At 40.2% G+C, this 21200-nt stretch overlaps 7 protein-coding genes across 11 annotated transcripts; 4 read left to right on the top strand and 3 right to left on the bottom strand.

Annotated features, from left to right (window-relative positions):
* Positions 1-33: 33 nt before the first annotated feature.
* On the bottom strand, positions 34-701 carry LOC6573317. Its single transcript, XM_001999367.4, has one exon. It carries the CDS (start codon positions 574-576, stop codon positions 103-105), a length of 474 nt encoding a protein of 157 aa, XP_001999403.2. The 5' UTR covers positions 577-701; the 3' UTR covers positions 34-102.
* Positions 702-969: 268 nt separating this feature from the next.
* Positions 970-3674, top strand: LOC6573318 (phospholipid phosphatase 5). 2 transcript variants are annotated; one of them, XM_032728021.2, is made up of 4 exons: positions 970-1053; positions 2034-2326; positions 2400-2818; positions 2884-3674. In XM_032728021.2, the coding sequence occupies exons 2-4, from the start codon at positions 2097-2099 to the stop codon at positions 3255-3257; spliced, it is 1023 nt and encodes a 340-aa protein (XP_032583912.1). In that variant the 5' UTR covers positions 970-1053; positions 2034-2096; the 3' UTR covers positions 3258-3674. The 2 variants fall into 2 exon arrangements, with proteins under 2 accessions (XP_032583912.1, XP_015022356.1); XM_015166870.3 differs by lacking the exon at positions 970-1053 and adding an exon at positions 1250-1585.
* Positions 3655-4832, bottom strand: LOC6573319 (RNA-binding protein 42). The gene has a single exon (XM_001999369.4). The coding sequence runs from the start codon at positions 4720-4722 to the stop codon at positions 3814-3816; it is 909 nt and encodes a 302-aa protein (XP_001999405.1). The 5' UTR covers positions 4723-4832; the 3' UTR covers positions 3655-3813.
* Positions 4833-5067: 235 nt separating this feature from the next.
* On the top strand, positions 5068-6909 carry LOC6573320 (GTP-binding protein Rheb homolog). The gene is made up of 5 exons (XM_001999370.4): positions 5068-5401; positions 5631-5702; positions 5934-6141; positions 6203-6332; positions 6407-6909. The coding sequence occupies exons 1-5, from the start codon at positions 5353-5355 to the stop codon at positions 6494-6496; spliced, it is 549 nt and encodes a 182-aa protein (XP_001999406.1). The 5' UTR covers positions 5068-5352; the 3' UTR covers positions 6497-6909.
* Positions 6910-7422: 513 nt separating this feature from the next.
* On the top strand, positions 7423-10298 carry LOC6573321 (nuclear pore complex protein Nup93-1). Its single transcript, XM_001999371.4, has 4 exons — positions 7423-7689; positions 7752-7935; positions 7990-9380; positions 9603-10298. The coding sequence occupies exons 1-4, from the start codon at positions 7532-7534 to the stop codon at positions 10267-10269; spliced, it is 2400 nt and encodes a 799-aa protein (XP_001999407.1). The 5' UTR covers positions 7423-7531; the 3' UTR covers positions 10270-10298.
* Positions 9470-11330, bottom strand: LOC6573322. 2 transcript variants are annotated; one of them, XM_032732393.2, is made up of 3 exons: positions 11163-11330; positions 10922-11077; positions 9470-10863 (listed from the first exon to the last, which is right to left on the bottom strand). In XM_032732393.2, exons 2-3 carry the CDS (start codon positions 11028-11030, stop codon positions 10313-10315), a joined length of 660 nt encoding a protein of 219 aa, XP_032588284.1. In that variant the 5' UTR covers positions 11031-11077; positions 11163-11330; the 3' UTR covers positions 9470-10312. The 2 variants fall into 2 exon arrangements, with proteins under 2 accessions (XP_032588284.1, XP_001999408.2); XM_001999372.4 differs by having other exon boundaries at positions 10922-11330.
* A 28-nt stretch (positions 11331-11358) lies between these two features.
* Positions 11359-21132, top strand: LOC6573323. 3 transcript variants are annotated; one of them, XM_032732373.2, is made up of 13 exons: positions 11359-11454; positions 12370-12688; positions 12768-12975; positions 13626-13697; positions 14492-14813; positions 14905-16114; positions 16362-16721; positions 16780-17237; positions 17307-17405; positions 17479-17789; positions 17849-18131; positions 18189-18353; positions 18412-21132. In XM_032732373.2, the coding sequence occupies exons 2-13, from the start codon at positions 12451-12453 to the stop codon at positions 18616-18618; spliced, it is 3933 nt and encodes a 1310-aa protein (XP_032588264.2). In that variant the 5' UTR covers positions 11359-11454; positions 12370-12450; the 3' UTR covers positions 18619-21132. The 3 variants fall into 3 exon arrangements, with proteins under 3 accessions (XP_032588264.2, XP_043863171.1, XP_043863170.1); XM_044007235.1 differs by lacking the exon at positions 11359-11454 and adding an exon at positions 11668-11741; XM_044007236.1 differs by lacking the exon at positions 13626-13697.
* Positions 21133-21200: the final 68 nt, after the last annotated feature.

Raw genomic sequence — 21200 nt, 5'->3', positions numbered from 1 at the left:
GGCTAAAATAACAGCCCAGTACATAATTAATGATTTGTATATTTAGAACTTTCAACTTTATTCTTATTTTGTAACACACATGTACATATAATTTATTCAATATTATTGCAATGCAACAGTTTGTCGTAGCCTGTTAATGCCATCCAGTACTCTACTAAGCTCCCTTTGCAGATTTGCACTCTCTGCTATCAAATCGATCGTTCTTTTAAATTTATCTACTGCGCTCCGTAAACTCATTGGAGGCAATACGCTGAACCAATATAAAGGCTCCACGTAACCGTTCTCTTTATCCACCGGATGTCTCTCTATGCTGATGTCTTCGTCTGAAGCCTTTTTAACTCTGCATAGAGCATTAAACTCTGCACTATTTTCAGCTGGGATTTGTGCGGTCGATAATGATTGACCTCCCTGTTGGAACTTGGTTCGTGCTAGGAGAATTGAGCCATCGGAGCTCGTCCGTTCAATGTCAATACGGCATTGGGTGTGTGCTTCGATTAGATGAAACATATCCAAGTAAAGGGAGTCAAGCAATTCTCCAGCAGCACTTTTTTCATTTTTAGTGTTTTTTTTAGACATTGCACAGTTTAATTTTAGTCTATACTTAAATCTTAATTATTATAACTTATCTAAATTAGCAAATTTAACTCAATATGTTATGAAAACAAACAAGCACAATCAGCTCTAATCATATGATCGAATACAAGCCTGTTCTTGTCCAACTTTACCATGGTTGGCAACGTTGTATTTCGTTTATGTTATTGGACAGTGGTATGTTAAGTACGGGCACAAAGTTTACAAATAAAAAGGTTATGTAGTTCAATTGTGAACAAAATTCAACAGACAAAATTTGTAGATAAGCTTACAAATAATTAAAAAGCTCTGATATATACTATTAATAAAGAATGTATTTCTTGAGGGTCTGTAAGTAACATTGCTGGGACCTATCAGCTGATGCAACAGTTGGAACTGACAAAACTGAAAGCTGAACCAAACTGCGCATCTCAACTGTTAACTTCCCATTGTGGCTACAGATGCTAACCTACTCTACTAAAGGTCTGTTTGTGTTACTATTACTACACTTGTTTCTAACAAGATATTGATAACGGAAAGCCAATAAGAATTTGTTAAAGTCAAAATATTAAGTTTATCTATTAAAATAAATTGTGATCAAAGAAACGCATACACATACATTGCTTTTAAATTGTTTGGTGAGAGTATATGAACTTCGGTGCAGAGTATACGCGATGCTGATACATCACTGTAGCAACTGCGGATTAGAGAAAGTTTATAAAAACCCGGTGCAATTAGCATGTAGTAGTTAGTTTAGGTTGTAATCTTAGAGGTACCAGTTGACAATATCGAAAATTAGCAATTTCGCGACTTGAAATTATCAAACTGTTGGGGACGCTCTAACTAGAGTTCCAAAGTTGAGTTTGTATACATATTTGAGAAGCTTTCGACAATGCATCATAGCCAAAGGGCGAACGCGGATTTACGTAGTCGAAAATACGGAAAGTCAATGAACAACAACAACACACAAGGCGACAATGACGACACTGCGTCTTGGTCGGATGAAGTAGCGCAGGTGCCGCAAATTTACTGATGTTTAGTTTCTGTCTGTTTGTGTTTACCTAAACGAAAATCAAATAAATGCCCCTTGCATGCTAATGACTGAATGACCCACAGTGTGACTAAATAATTTGTTTTTATATAATGTAATATGAGCTCACTACGTAGATTCACAATGATTCAAACTAGAATTTTGGGGATGGGCACAAGATTACATGGATATGCGTATATGTATGTATGAGCACCTGTATATGTATGTATGCGTGGGCAGCTGTGTATGTATGTAAGCTTAAGCGCATGTATGTATGTAAGCTTAAGCGCATGTATGTATGTATGTATATATGTATGTAGTGATATGCTTGTGCTTGTTTATCTTATCACATCAATACATGTATAAAAGTCGTATATCTTTTGTGTAATAGTCTAATGACTTTGCTAATTGTTATCTCTTATCAATTATTCAGACAACAAGGCAGCCGTACACAGAACTCTTAACGGAACCAAAGCACAATTCCCAATTGGTCGAAATGTCAAGTGAAACAACTGTGAAATCAGCGCTACATCGAAGTAGTCCTAGTAAAAGTTCCATTAAGGAGCCAGAAGTGGACGAAGTAGACGACGACGACATGTGGTGCAATGAACTGCAGCAAAAAGATCTCCTGCTGCCCGAGGCTGAACCCAAGAAGCAGGAGCTATCGAGGAAATACAGCAATCTGGCCGATATAGCTATACGCCTAATGATTGTATTGATATTTTTGTGAGTAGCACGAATAGTTGATTACGTAGAGTGAATCATCAATTTATTGTTATCTATCCAATTGGACTTTTAGCAAATTGGAAACGATGCCTGCATTTAAGCGGGAAATCCACGTGGAGGAACTGTGGCTGTATAAAAATCCAATCCGTCCGGACATTGTTAAGAGCGGCGATCTGCTATTTTTGGTAATTACCGTTCCGTTCGTTCTCACATCAGTAGTCTACGCATTTACCAAAGATCGAAGAGATTTTCGGGCTGCCAGCTGGGCGTGGACATTAGCGGTGTGCATGAATAGCATTCCGACGAGTCTCTTGAAGATTACCGTTGGACGACCACGTCCAGACTTCTTCTATCGCTGCTTTCCTGACGGCGTTATGCTGCTAAATGAAACTGCCAGCGCTTTGGGCAGTGCATTACTCGATTTTAATTGCACGGGCAAACCGAGCATCATCAACGAGGGACGGAAGAGCTTCCCCAGCGGACATTCATCGTGTAAGTGGGCCAATGCAAATGTATACTCGAATTTACACTAATCTTCTCCTGCAAATATTTTGTAGTTGCCTTTGCCAGCTTTGGATTTGTAACTTACTACGTGGGCGCCAAGCTGCACGCCTTCGATGCACGTGGAAGGGGCCAGACTTGGCGAATGTGCATCTCTGTTATTCCTCTGATTGTGGCCTCCTTGGTGGCCGTTAGTCGCACCTGCGACTATCACCATCATTGGCAGGATGTGACAGTGGGCTCACTCATTGGTCTATTCAGTGGATACATCAGTTATAGACAATATTATCCTTCAATTTTCGCGAGCAACGCTGGCAAGCCATATGTACGCTGGCCCAACCTGAAGCAATCGGAGACAGATTCAATAAGAGAGCCAGGAAGTGAAGCATGCAGCTCGCTGCTGGGTAAGCAGACGAGCAAGTGGTGTTAGGGCTTCACAGGAATGTTGCATCGAACAAGTATTTTTAAAGTCGTAATACGTACAGGTTGCTTACTAATTAATATGGAACGACTTACGACATGGAAGCTAAACTATTCCTAAAGGTAAATTATACCAGTAAATGTGGGCTTTAATGCACAGCTGTGCGGGAATTCTGTTCAGGTTAGATGTATGTATGTACGTATGTATGCATGTTTGTAGTCGTAGCATAGTGTAATGGGGTATTGTAGCTCAGAATTTAAGTTAAGTAAAAGGCGCGGCATATGCATAATAACTTATCAAATCAATCAATAATCAATAGCCTAAGCTGTGTACGTTGTTAGCTGTTTGTGGCACACGCCTAGTTCAATATTGTAATAGATCACTGGCTAAATAATTCCATCACTTATTTCGTTTTCTAAATATTTATTTTAATATTTGTTTTAATTTACGCTTATTCTCCAGCAGCCACATCCGAACAATCTAAAAACAAATTTTATTTACATCGAAATGCGACCAAAACTAGCCTAAAAGTGTTTCTTCTCAATTGATAGTGGGTGTAGCGCACTTAACTCATAGAGTTGAAGGCCTGCAGGAGCAATTGCTTTTCACGCTCCTTTTTCTTCACCACATCCAGGCTGCGCTGTCGCCAGGTGCTCTTACGCAGCTTGATTGGCCGACTGCCCACGTAGCGGCCATCCATCTCTTTCATTGCTTTTATAAAGTCGGCCGGTTCCCGGAAGCTGACGAACCCGAATCCCTTGCTCTTGCCGGTTCGTTTGTCTCGTACAACACGTGCCCGTTGAAATGATGGAAACTTGTTAAAGGTGCGCGTGAGTACTTCATCGTTGACATCGTTACCAAGATCGCCACAAAATATGCGGAAATCATCATCCGGCCAATCTGCCAATGAAGAATCTTCCCACACAGTGCCACCAGCAATGCGCACCGTTTTACGATCCTTTTTCTTCCGCTCTGTGGTTTGAAATGATTGCAGAGCCGAAGAGGCGCGCGCTGCTTTGATAGCTTCCTCTGCAATCGGATTGGGTCCCGACTTTTCTGCCTTGAGCTTCTTGAGTTTCTGCGTAACATCAAACTGTATGGAATTGATGTTGATATCGATTGCCGGCGCCGTGGCCACCGTTGGAACATGAACCGACTGTCGGCATTGGTAGAGCTTTGGGGCGCTGCTAAGTACAACCGGGGTGGCTGATGTTGGCTTCGCTGGCGATGTGGAAGAGCTGCTGCCCGTCGGTACAAATGTGGACATAAATGTAGGCGGTGGTGGTATTGGCGGAGGAGGCACCGTCATTCGCGGCTGATGCTGCTGCAATTTCTGCTGAACGTTGGTGTACGTATTTGCCGCGATTATCGGACGCACTTGATTGGGTACAAAGAGGTTTCGAGCTGGCGGCTTTGAGATCTCTGCTTCAAAGCGTGAGAGCTCATCTTCGATGTTACGACGTTTTGTCCCCATTTCAGAGGCTAAACTTCTAATCAAACGATTTCAAGTAAAATAGTCAAGCTGAAGCACAAATTTTCACGAAAAATGCTTCACAAAACAGATGTTTCTAGCGACCTTAGAGATGTGAGCTATGTCGATTTCGATAACAAATCATTTCTGGTACTTTAGTATTTAAATTTTTTCTCAAGATATATTCTCTTTGGTATATTAAAGTTTTAAAACTGTTAACTTTTATTTAAAAAAGAGAATAATAATTATTACCGTTATTTAAGTCATTGTAAATCATAAGCATTTAACGTCGGCGTCAAATATTAAATCAATTGACAGCGTGCTGTTAATAACAGCGAGGTAAATGTTAAATAGTTTGGGTGACCACAGCCAAAGAAAACGCGTAGTTAGTGTAAACTCAGAATGTTTTCTGTGAAATAATACATAATTGAATTAAACAATATAGAATTTGAACTACGCTGCAGCAAGTTTACAACTGTGATAGCAACAAGTATCTAGAGCAAGTTGAGAGTCTAGAAGATCACAATCGAGTAAACGGCGCACACAAACGCACAGACACACTCACACACCTACACACCCTCTTAGGGGCAAAGACAATTATACATTGTAGAAATAATCAAATAGGCCTACATAATGCCACCAAAAGAACGCAATATAGCCATGATGGGATATCGCTCAGTGGGTAAGTTAATTAGAGTTATACTCCAGCACTAGCATCAGCACCAGCTCCAGTCTGACTAATCGTTCTGCTATTGCTGCTGTAGTTATATGGGCCGTCAGTGCGTTTGTGTTGTTCTTGTTGTTGTTATTGGTAATTGCGTAGTATTTTGACAACAGACACAGACACGGACAACATTGCTAACTATTAAAAAAATTCCTATATAATAATTGCGTTTCACTTGCATTAACAGGCAAATCTTCGCTCAGTATACAGTTTGTTGAGGGCCAATTCGTGGACTCTTACGATCCAACCATTGAAAATAGTAAGTCGTTTATGTGTACTAAAAGCAGCTGTTTCTTGCAAACATAAACTTTAAAGCAAACGTAAGCAACAGTCGCTTTTCATTTGACAACATTAGTCATAGAAAGCAGTGTGAACACCACAGTGGATGCTGATGGCATTCAACATTTACGGTCATGTGGTTAAAGCATGCACAAAGAACGTAATTTGATAAACGATTAATGTTTACGCGTTGAATTTCATGAAATTACAGCATTCACCAAAATTACGCGTGTGAACTCGCAAGATTATAACATCAAACTGGTCGATACGGCTGGACAAGATGAATACAGCATATTTCCAGTGCAATACAGCATGGACTTTCATGGATATGTTCTCGTTTATTCCATAACCAGTCAAAAATCATTTGAAGTCATCAAAATTATTTACGAAAAGCTGTTAGATGTGATGGGCAAGAAATAGTAAGACATATATGCTGTCTTTTTCGATTCGAATTCAGTTTAATTTTATTCATTTTTTCAGTGTACCTGTGGTCTTAGTAGGCAATAAGACAGATCTGCATCAGGAGCGCACTGTTTCAACAGAAGAGGGCAAAAAACTCGCCGACAGTTGGCGGGCCGCTTTTCTCGAAACATCAGCAAAGCAAAATGAGGTGAGTACATTGTGATGTGAGAGTAGGAAGTTATGGAATTATTAATTGACCTTTGTCTTTCTGTGTTTCTGTAGTCTGTGGGCGATATTTTTCATCAGTTACTTATGTTAATTGAGAACGAGAATGGTAACCCTCCCGAGAAAAGCAGCTGTATTGTATCATAAGAACGTGTCAGCTTCTGGATTGTACAATTGGTTTTTCTTATAAAAAAACAGCTTGGTCCTAGGACGGATGGCAAAATATACATACTAGTACCTATAAGTTATAAGGGCAAACAAAACCACAAATAAACATCTTAACAAATATGTAAGGATCCAAAATGTTGCCTAGCATCATTTGTGGTGACTACTTAGCAACAATGCAGGTTAAGTTAGTACACAATTTTTCAAACCAATAACTGTTCAGTTACAATGCAAGTTATAATGTCTTTAGTTTCAATTTTAATATAATTTTTACAAGTAATAAGTTGTGTATTTTTTTTTTTTAATGGGTATGTAATTGGCTTGTCAAGCTGTAAAAATAAGAATATGATTGAATCATTTAAGAAAAACAAAATATATCTTCACAATAACACAAATTACCCAATATGAATTGAATTTATATATAGGAATTAAAGACTAACTATACAAATACTTATTTGTCAGTTAAATAAATCAAATGCTGAACGAGATCAAGGCTCTAAGGCATAATATGTAGTTCAGATAAACAATACAACAATGACTATGGACTTCTTTAAGAACAACAATCGTAGTAAACGATTGAATAATTAGGGGTTTTATTAATCGGGTGAGTTATAATCATGCGTCTATGTATGCGTAACGGTACGAGAAATAAAATTTACCACTTTTTTAAGTTAAATAATTAATGAATTTCAATAGGGTTATTCTGCGGTTGGTATTCATTAAACATTGAGTCATGTTAATGAATAGCTATAAGTGGCAAGTGGCTCTTATATACTGTAAATATAAAAAATGTACAAAAATAGCCGTAACTGTAACAACTGTTTTAACATGCCCCAAATATTGATTTATTTCGCTCAGTCCTGTCGGCTTTTTTTGTTTTTTATGTTTTTTTTTCAAATGACGCGCTTACAAATTTAGTGTTGGAAAAATTATTCGATTCGTTTTACAGCACTTGTTTACATTGTTTACGTTCCGGTGCTGTCCGCGTTTTTTATTTAATTCTGAAAGATTTTCAAAATGGACCTAAATACTTTGCTGCAGCGTGCTGAAAGCCTAACAAAGGATAGCGATAACTGTGCACTGCCCGGCGTGGAGAGAACACTCCAACAGGTCCTGCAAGCCACAGAGCAGCTGCACAGGCGCGTCACCAAGACCGGCACCAAAGAAATCCAAGCGTAAGTTGTTAGCACATAACTCTGTAAAAATGTGAATAGCAATCGTGTTTGCTTATCCGCAGTCAAATATTGCTGGGCTCCAAGGGCATTGATCTGCCGAAATTGAATAAAAGGCTCGAGAAACTCAGCGCGGCTAAGACTTTCTCGCCCCTCGATGTAGCTGGCGCGGAGACAGATGTTTGCACGTTTCTTAAAAACGAGCGAGAGAATGCAGTTTTGTCCGTCATCGAGGATACTAATAAAAATGTATGTAACTCTTATCACATGTATATGGATGACTTATATTTGCGCTTTGTACAGATCAGAGACACGGTCAGCAAGCAGAAATGGGAAAATCTAATCAGCTCCTGGAACGAAGAAAAAACACGTTTGCTGGAGGCTTTGATTGGACCGTCGCAGAATTTCATTGACTTACAGCGGCTGCCCGACCAGGCAATCTTGCGGCGCGAATGTCTGCCGCTCTCTTGCCTCGATGAAATGGGGCTAATATATGCCAAGGAGCTGTGCGAGTACAATGCCCTCGTGCTCAAAGGCGAGTCTCGCCCAAATTTAGTGCAGAAATTCGCACAGCTGACCAACACTTTTGGAGATGCGCGTCTCACCGACATGTGGATGCTACTCTCCAACATGACTCAGGTTGGCGAAGCCTTATGTAAGGGAGATCCCATCAGTAATCGGCAGCGGCCGGAGTTTGTATTGAACGCCAAACTACACCTGGAGCGTCGCTACAGAGTATACATTATTTCACTGGTGAACATGGACACCAATGCCGATAACTATCAATTGGTGCGAGCTTATGTAAATCGTTGCTTTTGCGGACAAGATGTCATCGGCCTGGTAGAGACAACTGGCGGCAGGCCCCTTTGGCCACTTATCTATTATAGCTTGCGCTGCGGAGCCATTGATACCGCTGTAGATTTTCTCCGCGAGGCTGGCTCCAGCTATGATGAATTTGCCCAATTGATTGCAAATCGAAGTGCAGGCGTAGTCAACTCCAAGACAGAGAGTCAACTCAAACTGCAGTACGCCAACAAAATACGCAACTCAACTGATGCTTATAAGAAAGCTGTATATTGCATCCTGCTTGGCTGCGACGTTAACGAGGTTCACGGCGAGGTGGCCAAAACAATTGACGACTTTATCTGGCTTAGACTGTCCATGCTGCATACCGGCGACGCGGCAGATTATGGCCAGCTCCAGAGCTTAATCATTGATAACTATGGCGAGAAGTACTTCAATGCTTCAGCACATCCACATCTATATTTCCAAGCGCTAGCGCTCACCGGCCAGTTCGAGGCGGCCATTGAATTTCTATCCCGCTCCGATGCTTATCGCGTGCATGCTGTGCACATGGCTATAGCGCTGCATGAGCTGGGTATGTTGGGTGGCGTGCGCAGCGTTTGCCAGCCTCTGCTCATAGTTGATGTATGCGATCCTACGCCGCTTCGTCGTCTGAATCTGGCACGGCTTGTTCGTCTCTATGTGCAGCGCTTTGAGGCAACGGACACTGCCGAGGCACTCCACTACTACTACACGCTGCGCAACCTGCACGACCCCAAGGGACGCAACATGTTCCTAAGATGTGTCTGCGACTTGGTCGTTGACAGCGGTGTGCTGGACACCAGCATATTCGATTTAATATTTGGCCAGCGACAGCAAGTCGACGAGGTCGAAGATGTGCAGTCAATGGGGTACGTAATAGAAATAACTTTATAAACAGATCAAAAGAGACCTAAAATTGCTCGACCTTCCTCTCATTTATATAATTCAAAGATAATTATTTTAAAAAGAAAAATATTAATTGAATTTATTAATACATTTAATTAAATACACTCAGTATAGATTAGCAGTAATATAACAGTTGGGTTCGCAAGAAAATCCTTGGATTTATAATTCTCTTCTTTCGTCCACAGAGGCCTCTTTGGACAGTTTAGCTGCACAGAGTTTAATTCACACACAATGGCTGGCCTGGTGGCTGATGAAATGGTGGCGCGCGGAAACTTTGAGATGGCGATACGCCTCTATGACATTGCTGGAAATCTTAATCTGGCCTTAAAGTACACTTCGATACTGCTGGCTCAGGTGGTGCAGCAGCGTCCAGCGGAGGGCACATTACGGGCACGACTTAGTCTGGAAGTCAGGCGTTTTAGCACCCAGCTAACGGCTGCCGGCTCCTCGGATATTGAGCCTAAAGTGCATGTGATCTTCACATTGTTACGTGATTTGCTTAAGTTCTTTGACGACTATCACGATGGAAAGCATTGTGCGGCGCTAAAGCAGCTGGAGGGCATACCAAACATTATACCCAACACCCCTAAGGATGTGGACGTGTGCTTGTCAACTGTAAAGCAACTAAGTGGTGATATCGTCAAAGTCATACCCGATGTCATGGTGGCAGCAATGGACTTGGTACTCATACAATACAAACAGGCGAAGTCAGCGGCTCCGGGCGGTGCAGCCCAAATGCAGCAACTGGATGAGCTGCGTGAGCGTGCCAAGGCGATTACCAATATGTCTGCTACCATGCCGTATTGTCCCACAAATCAGCGCCTCTTGCAGATTGAGCTCCAGATGCAATAAGATGAATAAAATGGTGAATGCCAAACGTGGCTCGTGTTTATATTCATTTGAGCAGCATCCATATGTACTCCTCTTCCTCGCTATCGTTCTTCTGGTCAAGCAGTTTCTCCAGCAGTTTTATCTTTTTTCTCATTGCATCCATTTCATTCTGCATTTCAACACTCCTGTTCCTGTTATTCACACAATTTAAGCAGCTTCTTTCGCATGGCTGATCAACTGAATCTTTGTCGGCAACACTGAATTTGGTGTACATGTCCGGTGAGTCATCGGCATCATCTTCATATTTATGCTCTTCTATATCAATTGTCTCTACATTTAACGCCTGTTGATCAGTACCTTCAAGGTTTGAGTCGGGATATGAATCTGATAATAGTTTATCGCCATGCAAGAAACGAGCTGAAAAGTGTTTTTGGCATATGTAGTACTTTTTTCTCATGTCATTCAATCCGCAGAGCTTTAACCAGAAGCGTCGTTTGTCCGTTTTCATGGGAAACGCATGCAACATTTCTGGAGGTTTTGAATTGCAGTTGCTAGCACAACATTTCCGCATTAATTCTCGTGGCTTTATTGGTTGATGTAGTTTTTTAGTTGAATCTGCGAAACACAAAATTTAAGTTGTGGCGTGTGCACTTGAGCTGATTGCTGTAATTACCTGTGCCCAAATTTAGTGTTGGCACCGCCCAGGAAAATATCCTTTTCTTTCCTCGGCAAGCTGCAGTGAAGTGTCGTTGACATATTAGGGATCGGGACGACGGCAGCATTCGATCGCTTGTAAGACCTAGATTTTCTAGCCACTTTTGCTTGAGCTCTGCATTTTTGGGAAATCTATATAAGTTGTCAAAATCTTGCAAGCCACTTGCATGACAGTTTATTGCCATACATAATCTTTTTACTTTGTTGCCTTCCATTTGATACTCGAGTTTTTTATTTTGGAAACATCGCGCAACAATGTCAACAGTGTTGAGCAATTCAAATTTTGTTGCCTTGATACAGCTGTTCGTCAGCTGGACGTTTGGGGTTAGTGAGTCCTACGAAAATGGTATTTTGCAAAAGAACATAGTGCAGTCACACTGCAATGTATATCGATAGTTTTTCCTATATATCTCGAAATGGTAATACAATTGTGAGAAAACGCGTAGTATAGTTTGTGCAAGATTAAAATGTTTTCTGTGAAATAAACCAAGTGTAAGTCTAAATTACATTTACAGTACGCGAAATATAGTCATTATCTCGCTATTGCTAGTTACACATCGTGCTTAAAAAGAAGCGCAAGGACCTCTTAATAATATGTGTGATTTGCGGACTGTCTGTCGCCGCCTACCAATGTCTCCCAAACTGTTTGTAGCGAATATTCATCGATAAATGTAACTCGAAAGTAGTAGTAGTATAAATTCACGATCTGTGTTTAGTACATGTTTACTTACGTACATACGCACATGCTAGCCTAGTAGCAACTTGATATATAAAACAAGGTAAAAGGCAGCCGTAACTCAAAACCGACGACAATCTGAAATGAGTTGTGTGCGTGTACCGCAATAAAGAACAATGAGAAGCACTAGAGCTTGTGTGTGGTGTGCTGGGGGGTGGTGGTGCATAGTCTCTGTTGTGTTGGGCGTGGAACGCACAATTGGCAGTCGTATAAGCATATGTATATATTTATATGTATGTATGTTTTTTTGTCCAGCAAACTGACAATCGCTGTCCGAACGCGTCTCGCCAAAGTTAACGAAGCGCGAAATTGAGTTAAAGTGACTTTGCGAGCTGAGCGTTTGGATTTTGAAAGGTTGCTTGCATTCACCTGTGTCTGCTGACAGTGTTAGTGATTAACGTGTAAGCATATTTAGTTCCTAAATTTGCCCCACGCGAACAACAGCCTCTGTGCTCACTTGCTTTAGTTAATTGTTTACATTGTGCTGGAATGTCTTAAATTGTTGTGATCTATACAAATGCACGCACACAGACAGAAGCGATATATGTATGCGTGTGTGTGTGTATGTATTTCCAATTGGATCATTAATATTAATATGGCGCGCATTTCAACGATTTCAATTGGCATTTGTGTTTTGCGTATGGATTAACAGATTCCATAAATATTTTCAGCTTTTGATTTGAATATTGATACAGACTGCTCGCAATGATGGAATAAACGCCTGTTGTGGGGGGAAGCAACTTATCAGCATCATGTCATTGCAGCCGCAACCGCAGCAGCCGCCACCGTCGTCGGCGTCGACAGTTGCAAGCGGCAGCACGTCGGGCAACCATCAATTGCTGCGCCCCCAAACGCTGGCCGCGCCAGAGCGTGAGCCCGTTGAGTTCAACATCAATTTGGTGGGAGCACCGCCCGAAGTGGAACAGCTGGTTCAGCAAATTAAATGCGTTGCCGAGCAGTTTTTATATCACTGGAAGAGTTTTCCGATTGGTAAGCGAAGAGCCAAATGTGTTTTGTTAACAAGTGTTGACTGAGTTATTATTTGATTTTGTGTGTTTTCTTTTTACAGTTCTGCCCGAACCATTGGCGACCAGCACTCTTAATGTAACGGCCAGTAATACGACAAACAGTGTGAGCGGTCGCAGAAAGCGTCCCATTAATCAGAGTGACCTATTTATAGCGCCGCCCTTTGATGAATTGGATGCTGTTGCCTCCGATGGCAGCGGCGAGCCGCGTCGCCTCACAAATGCACAATTGAAAAGTTTGCGCGAAACTGGGTGAGTTTGGGGTCGCAGGCATGCATGCGCACAAAACAAAAAAAACAAGAGCTGCTGTCTGGCAAGGAGTTAATGATAATGATGATGATGCAGCCAAGCTGAAAATATGATGATTTTTCAATAAAGCGCTCGAGCATAGATGTCGGCGCGTTCTATTCGATGACGATAAACATTAAGTGCTAAATCGATAACATTCAATTAAACAAACGTTGCACGGCCGGTGCTTACATATATACATAGTATATATGTATATATGTATGTAGCTAACATTAACATACCGCTGCTAAGCTTAGCAGCAAAATTGCACCGCTGTGCGGAGCTATTCAACATTTGTTTTCTGCAAACGCTTAGACAACTTGCAAATCATTTGTCACCTTGCGCACGCACATGCAGCTGTCAAAAAAATAAGAAGCAAAAGCAACAAGCCAATCAGAAGCATGTTAAAAAGTCTTTGGGGCGAAAGAGAAAATTGTTTTATTTTTTGCGGTTCAGTTTTGTTTTACGTTTATTGCATGCTTCACTATTTTAAGCTTTGAAACAACGTTAACATTAACATTACGTTAAAATGCGCAAATATGTGTCTGTACGTAACTGCATACAGTTACAATTAACGTAAACAAAATGTTTGTATGTGAAATATTCCTGTAAAGCTTGCAAAAGGATAAATATGGAAAGCCGAAGAAATTAACTTTGGAACAATTGGAAACAATACGTAAAAATGGGTAAATAAACTATAAGCAACGAACTACAAAAACCAAAAATAAAAACAAATTAAAACCGAAATAAATGTTTTGCGTGTTTGCCATAATGCATATCAAATTGTTTAGTCAGTGTATCATATTTTGTACCTATTGTATACATTTACATGCATATAAAGTTATAATTTCTTCTAGCCTCAAGATACATAAATTATGCGTGGTACTTTGTTTTCTATGTTTATAAATATCCATTCATAAATAACGCTACGCTAAATTTATGCATGCCTTTAAAACGAATTGAAAATTCGCAATCAAATCTTACGACAAAACGAATATAAAAAATAAATCTTTTGGCAGCTTCCATTAGTCTTGTTGCCTCTATTTTCAAAAGTTTAGAGATCTTAAAGTTTCTTGAATTCAATAATGTTAACGGATTTGCCACAACTAAAAAATATAGATTTTAAGTTTTTAATATAGAATATCAAATATTACTTCTGATATTCATGTATATATTTATTACTGTTCTTTGATTAGCCAATTAGTACTTACTTAGTCATTCAAATAGGGAATACACACACATATTTCACAAATCTTTTCACTCGCACACAAACTAATTTTAAGTGTAACTAATTTAATTAATTTTATCATAGTCACGTGAATTCGATCAAACAAAATTAAGAATCTGGCCCACGCTTAAGCATGCTTATAATTTGTCATTTAATTTTGTCTCGCATCACTGTGTTGTGCCCATATGTGTTTTATCTGTTGCTCTCATGAATCCTATCAACAGTCTAAAACATTCTGATTTGCTTTCACAGTGAATTCGACGTTCCCAGTTTGCATTTTACTGGCCAGGTCCACAAGTGGCGCCTCTCTCAACTCCTGCAAAAGGGCACCCTACGCGCCCATGATTCCTTCTTAAGCGACCTGGCGTTGGCAGCACGCTTCGTAGTCGTCACAGCCCGGGCCCGCATCTTCTCCCACTTTTTTTCTGTGGTGCATGCAATGCATGCTCTGCTGAATGCACTCATCAGGCTAGTAGACATGTTTATCGGTGTGCCCGCATTGCTGGCCCACAATCTGGACTACAAGATTAAGGAGGAGCGCTGCCGCTTCCTCATAGCTGAGCTGGTGTGTCGGGTGAGTTAATTACCTATTAAGTACTAATTAAATACTTCCTAATCGTACTGGAGAGTTTATAATATATTACGTGTATTATTTTGTTTTGCAGCCGGAGTTTGAAGACTGCCTAGATGGCCTCTGCTCCTATGTGCGAAAAATGCTACGTCGAGCAACGATGGAAAAGTTCGATTTCAACAGCTGCGAGGTGACACAGCCGGTGCCATACCTGTTTCTGACACCTAAAGGCCAAGAGATCGATCTGCGCCTGTTCTGCCGGGACATAATGCGTAAAGCACTTCCCATCCTAGTGGGAATACTGGAGCGTGAGACACGAGGCTGGTTTTTGCACTTCCGCGAACGACTGATTGCCGAGCTACGCGCCAAGAAACTAAACGACAAGGAAATCGAGGAGGAAGTTAACGATGCAGTCATGAAAGAATACCTGCAGCGTGTGTATAGCTCCATCATGTCCAATGCCAAGCTGGCCGAACTTGGTAACGGCGTGCCGCAGCTGCTGGTGGATCAGGCCCAGTCGGTTGTTATTATGTACAAGGCCGTTGACAAGGTGCAACAGGATATCAAGCGAACTCGCGAGGAGCACCAGAAGTGCTTGGCCAACGATCACTCAGTACTGTCACGCGTTGCGCCCTGGCTTCGCTCCAAGCTGCGAAACGCAGAACAGCACAAGCTGTACAAGTGTGCCTGGTCAGCGCACGAGGAAGCACTGAAGATGTGTAGCCAGCACAATCTGCAGCAGACTGCCTACTTTCTGTCACGCGATCTGGCGTTCATGAAGGAGCGTGAGCCAGTGCTGCTGAAAGAGCTGAAGAATGCCAAGACGCCTACGCGTAGTTTCCAATGGGCATGTCGTATCTGGTCGCCACAGGCGTGGATCATCAGGCGCAATTTTCAGGGACAATCGGATGTGATCCCCACGGTCATCAGTCAGCAGGCTACATCGATAGTCACGCCACGTTCCGATCCTAGCCAACCTGTATTTCTGGTTGAGAAGGAAATGATACGCACCACCAGCACGCGTTGGCCCTTTTGGCGTTTGTTGAATCTGTTGCAACGCACCTGGTGCTGGACTTGGAACATGATGTTTTTGCTCGGAATTCTTGTGCCCTGGTGTAGTCCGCTGGGATTGCGGGCACTCTTCTGCATTAAGCCCTTCATGCCCGACCTGGAATTGTCTCAAATCAATGGCACCCTGTTTCCGCGCAAAACCAGCATCACCCAGACTCTAGCCTCGCGGCTAATCGAACTCTGGCGACACATATCAAAATCGCGCACTCATTTCGAAACTGAACCTGACACAGGTAAGAATACATATATTTATTTGATATCTAAATTATTGTTAGCCACCTAATATTGTAATGAAATTTGTTTAGTAATTAATGGTAATATGCTTCCTAGAATTTACAGCTTTTCGACTTTTAAAGAAGAATAATTGATGTAAAGATCTGACGTCATTACGTTTTTATTACCTATTAATCTGCTTTTAACTGCCCATTTTAATTTAGCTTATTTATAAACTAAACTCATGCAACATTTTACCAATTTCAGGTTTCATTGGCAAGGGCTTGACACGCAATTTGAACCGCACTTGGAATTACTTCGTGAAAGGATTTCTGGGCACTATTGTAATTCTATTCGCATTCCCGATAATATGCCTGGCGACCTGTTTGCTCAGCATTGGTTTGGCATTGAGTGCACCTCTGTGGATTCCAGTGTTTGTGCTCCTGTTGCACACCTACATGATATTAATTTATGACCTCGATGCACCGGACAACACTAGAAATCGTTACTGCATTCTGCTAGAGGTGCTCATATGGAACTTTTTGATCCAGGGCCTGCTCCAGCCGCTGGTGGCGATTTTGGTGGCCACGTTGCTTTGCCCGCTCGCGGCAGGTGTCGTTTTAATAGGTAAATATACTAAATCTCTTTATGGTCCTTAGAGCTCTTATTATTTATAATTTTTCAGTTGGGGTTGTGCGTTATACACTGCGGTTGCTGTGGGATTCTGTGACGTTCCATTTGTTCATTAAGAAGTGCGGACGTGTGCCCGCATCGGATAGCATTGCTGTAAAGCGGATCGCTGGGCCCGGGTTGGCCTTGGACTATTACTTTATCATACGGCCGGAACAGGCGTTGGCAGCACTAGAGGCTAAAATGGAACTGGACGAACTGCAGGCATATCAGCATGCTACCGAGCGTGTAATATTACAGCCACAGCAGGATTTTCTGCAATTTGTCGAAGCCTGTTTTGGTCCATTTTCCGCTCAGTTGTCGAAAACTGGTCCATATTTAGCGCTCGACCGCGAGGCACAAGACCTAATGAGCTCGCTGCACGAAAAGCTGGAGAAACGGCGCAGGGAGCTGCAAACCAGTCTCAGCACTCAGGTCAAGTCGCGGATTAAGCTGAACACCAAAGAATTGAAGGTATAATTAAAATACTCTGTTGTGCACTATGTGCATACTATAGTTAATCTGGGTTGTTTATATTTGCAGATTGTCATACAACTGGCCGCCCATTTACTCGAAAAATACTATCCGTCTCATGTAGTTGGTAGGCTGTCGATTAGTGAAGAAGAATTTTGGGACAACAAAGTAAGAACTCAGCAAGAAATCATAGACTTTCTTGCAATGTGAATACTTTAATTTCGGTATGGTTGCTTTACAGGGTCTCTCGGTTAACGACTGGCCAGGTCTCGCGGGTCTCATATATACCGAAATATTTAGTTTAGATTTTCTAACGCCATTGACTGAAAACGACACGCATTTTAAATTAGAACCACATGCCTCGCTTGATTTAATGCGCTATACGGAGATGGTGAAGAATGCCAACGATGTGATCGGTTCCAAAGGGCTGGATTTGCTGGGTAATGTGTATGCACCTCGCGGCAACGTCCAGGTGCATTTACCATTCCTCGAAGTAACCGCATTTAATCCGCGTTCACGCATCACGTTGACTTTCCGCAAACCCGAGAAGCGGTAAGTCCTATTCTATCATACATTTTAAAGGTATTCAATATTTTATTTAAATATTGCAGTGACATGTCCGTGGGTCTTACAACGCCACGAGTGCGCGCCCATCGTGCTCAGCACGTGCCGAAAACAACGCCAGAAGCCAAACGGCCTTGGCGTCCATGGAAACAGAAAAACGCGGAGCGAAGCGTCACGGAGAAACTGTTGATACCGTTGCCAGTGCCTCATCCCGTACATATTGCCATTGCTATTTATAACCGCGATACAGAGCAGCCCATACCGTTGGACTCTGAGCTCGTCTGGGAGATACTCAAGTCCATTGAAGACTGCCAGGGTGGCGATGCAATGGTGTGTTCTTTCAATTTAATATATGTGTGTTTGGTAATTGAATACCTTTCTTGGCAGGCTGTGCATTCGGTAGCGCGCTATCATGGGGCCGTCCTGGAGTCTAGCAATGATTCGCTTGCCAGTAGCAGTAGCATTGGCAGCACGCGTGAATCTGGTTCCGGCTCTGTGTCTGGCTCAGCGTTAGGCAACGGCACAGAGACTTTGCCTTGTGGAAATCGTGAGGTACGTTGATTTCTGAAGAGATTTGCTGCCGAAACTAATTTATCCATAAACTGTGCAGGTTTGCACACAGGTAAAAGTTGATGCTACGCCTGCACCCAATGCATCTGGCTTTCACTGGACCTTGAGCAATTGGGGTGCAGCGCAGACGGCGCGCCGACGCACCAATTCCAACGTGCGCGTCGATTTGGCCAGTCCCGAGGATATATCACTGGATACAGACAGCTCGCGTGCTGTGTTTAACAATGCATACGGCACTACAGTGTAATAGCTTCAAATTATTTTGGGCACATAATATATATATAATATATATACATATACATATATATATTAGATATATAAATATGATTATGTATAGATTCAGATGCACTTCTTACAAAAAAGAAAGGAACATTCAAATTATTTGCATTATCCAGTTAGGCATTTGTGTATGACACGCATAGCAAGTGACATTTCTCGAATTAGTAGCTTTATTTAATTAAATTTGACTCATTAAAAAAGGCTATGAAAGGCAGCAGGTCACTGAGGGATGTCTGTTTGCTGGGGCTCGATTCAGCCATTGCAGTTAAATGCTAGTTAAAATGTAATATCTATCCATATACATCATATATATGTATATCTATGTTTACATATGCGCATATGATATACATACATAAATGAGTTGTTAGCATATAAACGTATACACCCATATATATATATACATATACATATACATATATATACATTGCAAACACACAAAGCAACAAACTTAAATCTAGTCGCCAGCAACTTTTATGCAGCAATTTAACTCAAACTTTTCTTATGCAACTAATTAATAATACTAAACAGCGAACGCTTTATATGTATGGCTTCGATGATGATTTTACAGCAATTCTAGTTTATATAATAGTTTATACTTTCATTCGAATATTCACAGTTCAATTAACAACGACTTGTGGTCCATTAGTATATTCCATCGGAATTTCAAGATAATTGCCATTTTTGTAGAATGCTTGAATATTTTATACAACTTTGATACTCTTCAATCATTTGCATAAGACGAAAAATATATTTTTGCAGTTCATCCTGTGTGCGAATTACTTGAAAAGAAAACCTTAAAGTTTTAAACGAAATGAGTTGATGGTTTCAAAGATAGATTTTTCGAAAACATGCCGCTCGACCGACCATACAATATTATGCAATATATACAGTATCGATAGGCCTTTTTGAAGGCAGCTGAAATATTAATTGTTAATCAACTCCGTATAGAGTAGATAGGTGTTTTTTTTTTTGCAATCAGATTATCATTTGAGACGACAAACTCAATTATATAAGATAAAAATAAGATTGGAAAATAGTAACAGATTCAGGTTGATAATAATGGACTGTGGAAGCAAATACAGAAACTAAAGTGTTCAATTTATGCCTTGTACGATTGAATGTCCATTCCATATTCTATCAATATTGTAATCCATCAACCAATCAATTACACATCAAACGATACTAAATTCATGTCCATGCAATTCTTATGCCTACCTACTCTTGAGTTAATTAACAACACAAAAATCATACGAACAAGCAAGCATAAATAACAAAAAATATAATATCAGAGTACCATAAAATATAAATTTTTAAGCAGAAGGTAATTCAATTCAAATAGTTTTTATTTTATTTTTTTTTTGGGAACGATCAATAGATTATTTTAATAAGGAGTGTGTATTCAAAGGATATAGTATTTTAACCGATGGCACACTGTGCAATGGCCATGAGATTTTCTTTGTACCTAAACAATACAAAAATTTAATTTTAGCAATCAAAAATAACAATATTAAAAATGCCACGAATTGTACTAAGCAAAGATTGTTAATTAATATTAAATATGGTATGACAACTAATTTATATAAATTAATATACATGAAAAAACTATTACTAAACTTAAACCTGCATGTATATGAAACTCTGTCTTTGCAAATACTACTACTGATACTATTTCTTCTTTGTCTCTTCCAAACACTAATACGAATTATAAATGATAGTAATAATAATTAACAAACTAACGTACAACAGCATTAAACAAAAGGCAGTACATTGTAATTTAAAAACTTTTCATATTTATATAAAAATATATATAGCAAAAGAATACAAATCATACTTGTTAACAATAAAAGATAGAAGTATCTGTCGCTTTCCATGTCAGTTGTATTACCTGTAATACCAATCCCTCCCCCAACGTATAGTACATGTGCCCTCCAAGTTTTTACCAAATTTTCCCCTTTTTTATATAGAGTTATGTTAACTTCAAAGTATTAATTTATAGTACCTACACTTTACACTACTTACTGATTTCAATCATAACTTCGGCAGCTTCCAATACTATTTTAAGATTGGCAAAAACATTTATTATTTTATCTTCGTATATCCACTATCATAACAAATTATATGTTGGCCCATGCTTCAGTTTAACGGAACGATTTATGTTTATATAATTATATATACATACAATTCAAAACAAATACAATTTTTAATGAAAGCATTTGTCAAAAAGACGTTCCAAAACATTTAAATTGAATATGGGTCAAATGCGCTTTTACAATGATTTTAAGCTAGCGTAAATCGAATCAGATCTTTACATACATGCATACAAATATACAAACATACATACATAAATATGTAGTTATAGAATTAAAAACATACAAATTAAAAGAAAAAATGAAGCGATAATCTCAGCAGCGCATTGAACAATTTTATGAAAGTGAACAGTAGTTTAATAATTATTTAATAAAAATGTTGAATAAAAAATAAATATTAATTGTTTTAATTTTAGAAATAATATTCTTAAGAAAGCTACATACTGGGCTAAAGAAGTCTGTA

Source organism: Drosophila mojavensis, unplaced genomic scaffold (genome assembly GCF_018153725.1).
Source record: "Drosophila mojavensis isolate 15081-1352.22 unplaced genomic scaffold, ASM1815372v1 contig_16, whole genome shotgun sequence".
NCBI classification, from domain to species: Eukaryota; Metazoa; Arthropoda; class Insecta; order Diptera; family Drosophilidae; genus Drosophila; species Drosophila mojavensis.
Note: the sequence above shows the minus strand (reverse complement) of the source record. Positions and strands in the feature narration are given on the sequence as shown.